This window comes from Cygnus atratus, chromosome 1 (assembly GCF_013377495.2).
Source record: "Cygnus atratus isolate AKBS03 ecotype Queensland, Australia chromosome 1, CAtr_DNAZoo_HiC_assembly, whole genome shotgun sequence".
Lineage (NCBI taxonomy): Eukaryota > Metazoa > Chordata > Aves > Anseriformes > Anatidae > Cygnus > Cygnus atratus.
In genome coordinates this window covers 201,415,345-201,427,469 of record NC_066362.1, presented here as the reverse complement: position 1 = coordinate 201,427,469, position 12,125 = coordinate 201,415,345, and the positions used below count along the sequence as shown (strand labels likewise).

Below are 12,125 nucleotides of genomic sequence, written 5' to 3'. Positions count from 1 at the left end.
AGATACTAAGATCAAATAATTGTTTAGGCTTTTCATTGAAGCTTTTCCACTTCCTTTAAATATACAGCTACCAGAACTGTAAGGACAGAGACAAATTGTGGGTTATATCACACTGGGTTATACCACACTCTTCAGTCCTATGAGGTGGGCACACATGGACTGTCTGCTCTATTTTTTTGTTTCAGATCAGGGAAGAGCTGTCAACACTAATGCCCTTTTTGCCTTCCCTTTCTGCACTTTGGTTTGTCTCATGCAGCTGTCTTAATTCTCGATACTAGATTCATTTGTGTTAAACTGATCTTGAAGGTAAGCTCACCCAATGCATCTATCTGTTCATGGGTGGACAGTTCATGGAACCAAACTGAAACTAGAGCAGAGAAACTGGAATATATCATTTGTGTCCTCTCCTACTTGACCACGCTATTTTGTTATTAGTACCTGCACATTTTTGTCCTCAGAATCCACTTACTTCACTGAAATAAATCAAAACAAATTCTTTTCATTCATCTGCTGGCATGTAGTGTGTAGTTTAAAAAAAGACCACCTCCCCATTTCACAGTGTTTTAAAGTGGCTGAAAATAGTTCTTCTGCCCCAAATCATTTGTACCTCTCCTCAAACGTGCTAATTTGAACAAACTGTGTAATTTTAAATAATCAAAACCTTGAAGAAAAACAAGTTTCTCTGCACTTGAATATTGCAACAAGTAGAGTACCTCCATCTGTCAAAAGACAAATTTAGAATAAGGCCTTTTAAAACAAGAAAAAGTTTCCAGGGACAACATCTTCAAAATTACTTCACTGAACCTGCATTCATTCTTCAAAGCGAGCTGATGACAAGACATTTAAAAAATCTATGGCATTGTAAAACCTGGAATGAAGAACCAAATATTTAAACACGTAAAGGGCTCTACAGAACTATGGGCAGACCAACTGCCTGTGTGTAGCAAATGCTGCTTTATGACTTTGGGATAATTTGAGAAAACTTAAAATATCTAAACTTCTAGTTACCTCTCTCCTGCTCAGTTTAGAAGGAAATTTTCTGTTTTTCTTGGAGATTCAAGGTAAAGGTTGCTCTGAAGAATAAGGAAAGGAGCATCCCCTTCCCCCTCTTCCCCTTCCCCCTCTTCCAGTCTGCACTAGCAGACCTGCTGCAGCACTTACCTGACCATCCCAGTCAGCAGAGTCAACTGGTTAAAATCATTAAAACCTATCCACTTTTATTACTGAGTGTGTTTTCAGCTGTGGTGAAGACAGCAATTGGGGGGGGAGGAGGGGGAGGGGGAGGGGGAAGAGGGGGGGGGGGGGAGGGAGGGGGGCATTCCAGGGAGCAAATGGAAAATGAGGTGTAGGGAGAGATAAAAGTACCTACAACTCTGATTTCTTATGTTTTAGCCCATCAGGTGAAACTTTGTCCTTTTTAGTTTGCGTTTGCCATGAGTTTAGGTACTGTTCACCACTGCTATGTGTCACATGTTGTTTTTTAAGGTATTTTAAGATAACTTCTAAGCTGTTGGTGAGCCTGAAACTATGGTGTATTTTTTTAAAATAGATTGGATTCACTTTGCCTTATTTGGACAATCTAAATGTTCATCCTTTATGTAAACTAGGGATCAAAGCTCCCTCTATAGGAAAAGAAAAAGGTGGCTTCATAGAGAGAAATTTGTTGTACCCCAAAGTACACATATGAGAGCACTGAGGTGAATGGCTTATTCTCTCTGTCCCTCTTTTGTTCCTCTGACCACAGAACCATAAATGTTGCCTAATTTCTGGACAGCTTAAACCAGAGAAGGTAAATCCTTGTTGTGCTTTTACCACATCTCCGTGTGTGTTGGGAGGGAATGCTGTTCTGCTGGTGTAAGAAAGCTAAGGCTCTTTAAAGTCAGTCCTGTGTTTGCCAGCAAAGTGCTACTTGGCTGAGGAAGTGACCTGACGTCTCTCCCAATTTGTAAAATTTGTTTTAGATTTTAGATATTCTGTTCACGCATAATAAGCCACCAGAGGTCTTAGGAGATCAGATATCAAATGCATCATACAAAACACTGCTCCAATCAACATGTGATTCTTTATTCGTTTTCTTTTCCACAGAGTTGAAAGAAAGGAGCGTGCCCGTTTGAAGACGGTGAAATTCAATGCGAAGCCTGGTGTAATTGATGCAAAAGGGGTACGTAAATAACAAAACCTCTTGAAGTTGCACTTTGTACTCATATGTTTCAGAGTAGACAAAATTTCAGCAGCATAAGAAATATTTAGGTTGTTGCAACAAAAGCCTGCAATGTAGTGAAATATAGACAGAAATATAATATGATGGTAGATTTTAAGAAGAAATATATATGGATATATGTTTAATGGAACAGGGCAGGAAATATTAATTTCCTGTTTTCAAAAGCTGTTACATCTCAAAAGAAAGGTTGAATGTTAGAGTCCTGAATGCAAAATTTAGGTTTTGGGACATTCTGCTTTGACAGTTTTGACAGACATTGAACACAGGTGTGTTTCACAGCAGGCACGGTGGGCTAGCCAACACCAAATCTGCAAGTACCTTCCCACCAGCACTACCTGGCCAGAGCAGTGTTTTTGCTGTTATCACTCTTCAGCATTGCTTTATTGTGCCCAGCAGTTGACTGTTTTCACTGGTCTGATATTTAATACCTTACACATTACAGTCTGGCTGGCAAGAGTGTGAACATGAAAAATGACCGCAGTACTGGCTGTGGAGGTATATTTTTCTGCTTAAGTATAGCTTACATTTTAGCAGCATAGTATTCACTTGATAGTACTTTTGCAGGGATTTGGTTTTGAAACAAAGTTGATGTGCATGGGATTTACAACTGAGGGCTTCAGTGATCAAACAGAGAGTACTCCTGAAGCCACAAACAAAAAGTCCCATTTGGCTCCAGAAAACACAATGCAGGGTCAAAACTGAATGACGAGAAGACACAGTTATAGGTGGGAGCTAGAAAGGAGCAAAAACTAAGTGGTTCAGTAGGTCCTTTCCAGACCTGTGGTTCTTGTGGTCTTCTGCCTAGTTTGGAATTCTCGCTCTTAATCTTTCACTCTGTAATGGGGATAAAAATACTTTTTTTTTTTTTTTCCCATTTTATCCTGTCCTTTCACTTCAGACTATAACAGATTAGCAGGATGAAAAGTTCCTCCTGCTGAGAAGCGATTCCTAGCGCAGTGCGTCCCAAGCCTCTAAATGCCAGCAAAATAATATTTCAGAGTTGCAATTTGTAAATACTTCCCTTGCTGCCATGCACAACAGTTCCTGAGTTTAATGCAAATGCAGAATAATTGCACTGATGGAAACAAATTTTCCATATCTATAAGGTGCATGGAATCATAATTCAGGCTCTGCATATTATTTGCATATGCAGGTAACTTGCTATAAAATACATAATAGACAGCATTGTGAAAGGACTTCTTTATCTCATCGTGTTTCTTCAGGAGTCAGAACTACATTTTTAAATTTGAAATGGCCACTCTCTGCAACCCTGTAAATTAACTTTGTCATTTATTTTGGGAGATAATATGCTTTATATTGCCAATGAAATCACTTGTTAAAAGCCTATTTTGTGTATATAATCAAAACCTCAGGGGAATAATTCATTCATATAACTAATGGTCCTTATTCAAGTGAGTCTGTCAAGAATTTAATTACCTCTTGATTCCCCAAATTGTTTTTCCTTTTTTGTCATCAGTGTAACATTAATCTTCTAGCTCTTCATATCAATGTTTGTTTCAGTATGCATAAATTGCATAATTACAGATCAAGACTGTTGTAGCCTTTTGGGAACATACTTTCTATTGTTAGTATTTGCTAGCATAAAGGGAAAAAGTGTCCACAGTTAAATTAAGCATCATCATGTAAAATGTGGTGTTTACATACACATATATGCATGTGTGTATCTATGATCAGCATTTCCATTTAGTCTTTCAGTGTTCAAAAAGAAGTGACATAAGCTGTCTAACAGGGCATGTTTTACTTTTTTTTTTTTTTTTAATCTGGAAGAAATTCAGAGCAGATAAACAAGGCTGCAGTAAGCCCAGGAGAACTCTTCTGTTTGGAAATCAAACTAAAATTCAGATAGGAATGGGCTTATGGGTGTCTGTTGCGCCGTTGAGCTCATATGTGCATGACCATGTGGACAAGTGAGAGAAATTTCATTCCAGTTTAATCTACCCTAAAGATGAAATTGGGAGAATAACATTTCATGTGATGTTTCTAAATTTGGCCAGGAGATATGCATGGAAACTTAAAGATAAATAAATAAATAACTGAATAGAGGAACTGGTTCAACATTTTGCACACATAGGAGGTTCACAGTGTTGTATTTTTATATGAATCATCTTGCTAGCCCCAGGTACTTTCTTCCCTTGTAGAAGCAATGCTTAAGAGCTAATAAGCCACAGAAGATTTTTTTTTTTAAATGAGATTGTGAAAAAATTTCTTTGAGCTAAATTCTCTCTGTGATTTTAAAATATGAACTGTCTGGATATTCTACCAGTTTCAAGTCTTACACATTTTCATTTGTTTGTACCTTATTTTTAATCCCATATTCAGAGATAAGACACAAACACAGTATTATAGACGGTGTGACATTTGTAGTTGGTTGGGTTCTTGTGTCTCATTAAAAAGGTGTTTAAGAACACTCAGCAATACAGTTGATAAACCTGTTAAGTTAGGGATAGCTGAAGGATAACCTCTTCAAAGGCCCCAAAGTTCGTCTTTTTCTAATCAAACTTGAATCTGTTACCTCATATAAAAAGTTACTAGTATTTTTTTAAAGTATGATTTAGAATATTTATACCACTTTCAATTCATTTCATTAGAATCCTCCAGTCCATGGCTTGTGGATTAAAAAACATAAAAAATTAGGATGGATACAAAAACAGGGAATGTGAAACTCAGTTGGGGAGCACTAGTGAAATCTTATGGTCTTGAGTTTAAATCAGGCCTTAGTACAACTGGGCCTTTGTCCTTTCTGTACAATGCAAAATTAAATTCTGATGCCCATCACAACAGGATTATGTATAAAGCATAAATAAGTTTAAAAGGAATTAGATAAATTTTCAAGCAGTGAATCTAGTGACAACTTTCAACTCTGTGTTCATGTAGCTCAGGACATACTAATTGTTCATTTCATGAAGCAGGGAGGTTATAAGAGGGGAAAATAATGCTTCTTTTGCTTTTTCTTTTAAATCTGTTATTGGACAACTTCAGAAAAAAGTTACTGGGCTAACTAGATCTCTGTTGGCTTAACCCAACATGTCTACTTTTCATAGAATCATTTAGGATGGAAAAGACCTTCAAGATCACCAAGTCCATCCATCCACCTGACCTACCAAGTCCCATCACCAAACCATGTCTCTTAAGGCCACGTCCACATCTCTTAAAAACCTCCAAGGATGGGGACTCCACCACTTCTCTGGGCAGCCTTTTCCAGTGCTTGACCACTGTTTCATGAAGAAATCTTTTCTAATGTCCTATGTAAATCTCCCTTGGTACAACTTGAGCCCGTTTTCTTATATCCTATCACTTGTCACCTGAGAAGAGAGACTGACACCCAACTCACTGCAACCTCCTTTCAGTTAGTCATAGAGAGCGATCAGGTTTCCCCTCAGCCTCCTCTTCTCCAGACTAATAGACTTGAATTCTCTCAGCTGCTCCTTGTAAGTCTTGTTTTCTAGTCCCTTCACTTAGAGCAAAAGAAACTTACTTGTTTGGTTTCAGATACGTCGTTTATTGTATAAGCAGCAAATGAAACATTAGTACAGCTTATGTTAAATTAAAAAAAAAATCAGGTTCCTAGATCCTACTAACGTTTTTAAAGATATCAAACCAGTCAGAACTGCTACCACCTACATAATAAGGAAAATAATACAAGACTGGTATAAACAGCTTCATTTAATCAAGCATTGATTGTGCCTCAGTTGGGTTGACCAAGTTCAGTCTCTAGCTTCATCTACATAATGAAGTAATGATCTTCACAACTTTTTCAAGTTGTTAAATAACATGGGTGTCATATCAAAACAACCAGGCCATCCGTCAAATTCCCGAAGGCTGCTCTGTGTTACTGCAGCAAAGGGCAGCATTTCCAGGATATTGGTTACCTTAAAGTTTCAAACTTGAAAAAGCACAAATGAATTTAAATTAAAATAGTTAATTTCCTAAACATTCGCGCTCTCAGTCTATGGGGCCAACTGGTCTATGGGTAACCAATGGAAAATGGAGCAGCACAAAGGTTTATATAAAATGTTCATGTTAAAGGAAGCTACTGGAGTTATGTGAGCACAAACTTAATTAAAAAGTATTGTTTATGCTATGTTGAACTCAAGATCGTCTCCCAAGCATCTTCAGATGCTCACCTTTACACCAGAAGGAGTAGACCATGTTAGTAGCCATGAGCAGGGTTATGTATCTATCAAAGCAGCATACTGAACTGTTAGTAATTATGCCTACCACAAGCTTCAGGCTTAGCAAGAGCAGACTTTGTTTTATCAATCCTAAAACGTACAGTGGCTGAGGGCTTTTCAGATTTTTACTGAACCAAAAGAATGCCAAACAATGACAGAAATACTACAGAGGAGAAAGAGACAAGCCAGTAATCTACTTTTTTCTTAACTGTTGTAATTACAACCAGTCTTTCAGGAGACAGAAATAGCATCTCTCTTGCTGTTCTCACTGTCAGATTATATGCACATTCTTGACTGTCTCTTGAAAATATTTTTATAGCAGAAACTGTGGCTCTTGGAAAGACCTTTATCAACATCTCACTTTTTTTCTAATATTCATGGATGTTTCTTGTCCCAGAGGAGTATTGCACTATCTTGAAGCATAATGTTTAGGTAAAACAGAAAAAAAAGTTAAACAGAAAACTGTTTTTTTTTTTTATACCATATGCCTTTTCATTTCACCCCTTAACTGGCCAGTGACTCCAGAATGTTTTTATTGATAAATAACCAATTTTATTTCCCAAAGAAACAAATCTCATGCCTCTTCCAGCCTCTCAGCTTTTAATGTGTATTCAGGGTGCCTGGGGGAGTTCAGTCCATGATAACTGCGCAGTCTTTCTATATGGCTGCCCAGTGGGGATGAGATGCCTGCCAAGAAACGGGCCTGTCCCATCCCTCCAAAATCTCTTCCCAACAGTTCTGGGCTGTGACCCACACCATATTACTCCATCAATATCCATCAGCCTTTCCCATTCATTTTCCCTAGTGCATTCACAGTGCTTTTGATATTACAGACAGATCACCCACATTACACTCAGCCTGCCTCTCCAAATACCTCTGGAAGTATTTATTGTAACAGTCAGAAGCTTGACGGCATTTAATAATATTTCTTATGAGCATATTCTGTTTACAGATCCCACAGCCCTGCCTGCAGTGTAAGGTCATCCTCTTGCTTTATTGTCATTTTAGTAATACTACATTGAGACATGAAAGGGAAAAGCTAAGCTCGACTGAGATAGCAAATTCAGTATTGTGTTGTAAATAAAACCCTCTGCATACTCAATGTACCTTTTTTCCAAATTGTCAAAATCCAGTGACTGTCAGGACTTGATACATAGAACATACTTTGACAATTTATTAAGAAGCTGAGGAAAATATATATACATATATATATATACATATACTCTAGAAATTATTATCATTTTCAGCCCTAGTCATCAAACCAGAGAAAAACTGGTCTGTAAGGAACCTCAGGCAGTAACTAAGTCTAAGCCTTGCCCTGAGGCTATCTTCTGTACCTTTCTCTGGTCTTGCAGATTTGTCTTATCTCTGTTTAAAGACCTGCCATGAGAAAAACTTTACATTCTACCCAGTCCACTCCGGTGCTTCACTGTCCTCATCATTAGAAATGTTAAAACTCCTAGAGTTTCACAGTTTCTCAACCAAATCCCTACTTTTCAGAAATTAGGAAGTGTAAGGATGTTTTAGACTATCCACCCTCTCTCTCTGCCTATTGAAGATAATTTCAAACAGATATCGGTGTTTTACTAGGCTTAAGTTTTCTGAGTTTCACCACTTTTATGGAGAAACTGTCCATAATCAGAAAGTGTTCCACATAGTCAGTGTATTTTTACCAACTTTTCTTTGCATTCCTCCTCTAAAAATATTTGACATTACAAATGGATTTGCTAAAATGTTTGGCACTGGGACAATACTAGAAGCAGAACAAAATCCGCAGTCTGAGCATGTTTGAAAACCTGTGTCTTCTATGGAGCTCACTGCCGATGCACAAAGCCTGGTAACACGCACTCGTCAGTGGGTTACATGGCACTGACACAGAAAGAGTAGATCCTTCAACATATTGAAAAAAAATTGTACTCATTGACCCATAGGTTTTCCTTATAAAATAATCCACACAATTGCTTCCTCATGTTTGTTTTTGGAATACCCTCAAGTCAGCAGCTAAATGGTAGTGAAAGGAGAGATGCTGGATTGGCAATAACGTTTCTGTGCACCTTGAAGTGTTTGTATATCTGTTCGTGTATGAAAAGAGAAAAGGAGGGAGTCTGCCTTTTTTTTCCTCCTCTAAATTTGGTGGTCAGAAAATAGCAACAGATGCTGAGGAAAAGACAATGGACGTGTCAAACAACAGAACGTGTGGGATCACAGGTGGAGAGATTTACTAAGAAGAGAGTTTGAACAAAAATGAAGCAATATACTCCTACCTGGAAGGATGAAATGAAGGAGGGTTACTGAAGGTGGCGTAGGCACTGACACACAATTAAATATTCTTTATTCTCAGTCTCAGCCAGATTTATCTCTTCTTGCCAATCTGGCCTGACTTCTCTCTGCTCTACCAGTCTTTCTAATTTCTTGTTTCTTTCTAATGGGGAAGGCTGCCTGTGGGGTGTTATTCAAAGAAATCTGAGCACTCTTACTGGAGTAAGTGCTCAGTTCAGTTAAAACTTGATCTCCAACTGGTATTCCAACCACTGCCTAAAAAAGAAGCATTGATTTGTATAGCTGTAATCTTCAGAAATTTGAGGTACATATGCCTGGGAGCAAGGTGCCTAGCAGCAGTCTGTCTGTGTCTGTTTTTAGCCTGCATAATCCAGTACTTTTATATTTTTTTCTAGATTGACACTGCTGTAATTTTCGATGAGCAGCCAGTGAATAATGCAGCTGCAGTGTTGCTGTTCTATTTCTACACTTACTGCTATTTTTAAAGAAGTGCTAAAGAGGGCAGAGTGAGCTGTAGTCAGATCTCAGCTACCAAGGATATCATCTGGAGCACAAAAAACTGGGTACAACAAAGGACTGATGGTGGCAGGGTGCATCAGGAGAAAGGTGCTCGACGGGGACTCAAGGCAGTCCCACAGCACGAACATCAAATCTGGTGGCAACAAACCAGGTTGGTGCACAGCCCTGTGGCTCCCAGAAAGTCCGTATTGACTTTCCATGTCCAAAATCAAGCCCAGACACCAAATCAGCAAGGCAAGGTGGGATGGACACAGGGCACAGACAAGCCTGCAGCATAGCCCTGGCAAGGACCAGGGGCTGTGGGCATTTACTGAACCTCTTTGTCCTGCAGATGTATGTCCCACTAATGTGATCCCAGATGAGATCATGAAAATTCATGATTCTGCTGCTTACTCTGCTCTGTGACTGTCAAAGCACTTTAGTTCAGTCCAAATTTTTGTAGCTAGCCTTTGTTAAAATGTAGATAATCCTTTGTTAGCAGAAAGCTGTAGGAGATTAGTTTTCCTGTAAGGCCTGTTCTGTCAATTCTGACTAATTCTGACCATTTTAAATGTAAAGTCCAACTTTGTTGTGTAATTAAATTTTAGGTTTTTTTGTTTGTTTGTTTGTTTTTCTATTCCTTGGTGCTGATTCCACTTGCAGTATCAGTTGATTTAGTTTTCTGTTTTAGGTCCATTGTGTCATGTTTCCAGTGTGCTGCAGGCAAAAAACTTTCCCATTAAATGCAGTAGAGAAGCTGGCCTGAGCCCTAGTATATGTTTTTGCTAAGGACTGCTAGATTTCTTCAGCTGCATTAAAAATAAAATAAAATCAAATAAAATTTTTGTTATGAGCTGATCTGATTCCTAATAACTTATCATTCCTCATAATATTTAGCATCCAGAATGCTACAGTGTGGCCCTGACTGTACAAATAAAATGGGTCTTCAATAACACTCCAACAAACACATTACAATTTTCCCCAAAGAAAAATGTTTTATTGTCTCAGTGCCAAACAATTATTGGACACCTAGTGATATTAAAAATAATTTGCTTAAGGTGATAATTTCTAGCTAAATTATGCTTCAATTAGCCATTTATTTATAAACTTCCAGAAAAGATATAAATAGCACATGCAGAGATGGGTCATAATGTTTTAGCTTGGCTTTTACCCATCAGACAATTTTACCTGCATGTCTAGAAAGCCTTAAATATGACTTCCTGCAGAAATATTAGTTACACATGATGTCGGGACAATTATATAAACATTGTAAAATATTAGCTGATCTTTATATAAAATGAATTTGCTGTCTCATAAATTAATATTTCTCCACCTCAAAAATACCGTAATAAATAACTCTTTCTTTCTTCATGGTCCAGAACCCCAGCCTATCTCTGCTGCCTGAAAGAGATGTGGTCAATCACTGCCTGAAGCGAGCCTGGGGTCACTGCCTTTGCCACAGGCACCTACAGTGTACCTGTTCAAAGTCAGATGCAATAAATCCTGTTTCTGTGAGCCTTAGCTGGGTGCCCCTTCTAAAACACAGAGCAGCCATTATAATGCACCGTGAGACAGTTATCACTCTTCAGTTCTCCATGGGGCTGTGGCATGACAAGGACAAGGCATGACAGCTTTATCCATTTAATCTTGATCAGATATAATAATCTAAAGTTAAGGACCACAGGGCCGTATCCAGACTACGCAGTTTCAGAGCTAACTTAGCCATCTCAGTCATTTCTTCTGGACTGATCTTTGCACTAGTAGTTGCAGTGAAAAAAATAATAATAATAACCTAATAAAAAAGAGGTACTAATAACTTGGGCAAGAAGAAACCAGATAAGGTTTAATAAGAGCAAGTGTAGAGTCCTGCACCTGGGAAGGAACAACCGGACGTGTCAGTACAGGCTAGGGGACGACCTGCTGGACAGGAGCTCTGAGGAGAAGGACCTGGGGGTCCTGGTGGACGACAGGTTGACCATGAGCCAGCAGTGTGCTCTGGTGGCCAAGAAGGCCAATGGGATCCTGGTGTGCATTAAAAGGAGTGTGGCCAGCAGGTCAAGGGAGATGATCCTCCCCCTCTACTCCACCCTGGTCAGGCCTCACCTGGAGTACTGTGTCCAGTTCTGGGCTCCCCGGTACAAAAAAGACAGGGATCTCCTGGAAAGAGTCCAGCAGAGAGCCACAAAGATGATACAGGGCCTGGAGCATCTTCCCTGTGAAGAAAGGCTGAGAGACCTGGGTCTGTTCAGCCTGGAGAAAAGAAGACTGAGAGAGGATCTTATCAGTGTTTATAAATACCTGAAGTGTGGCAGACAGAGGGATTTGGCCAACCTCTTTTCAGTGGTTTGTGGGGACAGGACAAGGGGCAATGGCCACAAGATAGAGCACAGGAAGTTCCGCACCAACATGCAAGAGAACTTCTTCACAGTGAGGGTGACGGAGCACTGAAACAGGCTGCCCAGGGAGGTTGTGGAGTCTCCTTCTCTGGAGATATTCAAGGCCTGTCTGGATGCCTAGCTGGGCAGCCTGCTCTAAGGAACCTGCTTTGGCAGGGGGGTTGGACCCGATGATCTCTCGAGGTCCCTTCCAAACCCTACAAATCTGTGATCCTGTGATAACAGATAGTCTGCATAAAGTCTTCTGGCACCACTTTTCCAAGTGTAAAATGTAAATGCTTGGGTACGTTCAGGTCCATTAGATGAAGCTATCTAGAAATACATAGGGGTAAGCTCCCTGCTTAGCCCAGCGTATAGCTCCTGCAGTGTCGGTAAAAACTATGCTGTTGCTGCAAAGACAGTGCAGGATCCTGAACTTCTTTAATTGTAGAGCTATAGGTGGAAAAATCTACAGACAAGAAAACCCCCTTCTACTCAGAACTGAGCTTTTTATAGAAAACCATTCTGCATGTCATTTCTTTTAGGAGCTGTGAATCA

The 12,125-nt window shown here is 39.3% G+C and overlaps 1 protein-coding gene across 5 annotated transcripts in view; it reads left to right on the top strand.

Annotated features, from left to right (window-relative positions):
- DLG2 (discs large MAGUK scaffold protein 2) overlaps positions 1-12,125 on the top strand; it is a 1,033,555-nt gene that overhangs the window by 987,293 nt on the left and 34,137 nt on the right. For all 5 annotated transcript variants that reach the window (XM_035560441.2, XM_035560439.2, XM_050713151.1 and 2 more), the window contains one exon: positions 2,086-2,161. In XM_035560441.2, the coding sequence (XP_035416334.1) occupies positions 2,086-2,161 (76 nt within the window). The remainder of the gene's footprint in view (positions 1-2,085; positions 2,162-12,125) is intronic.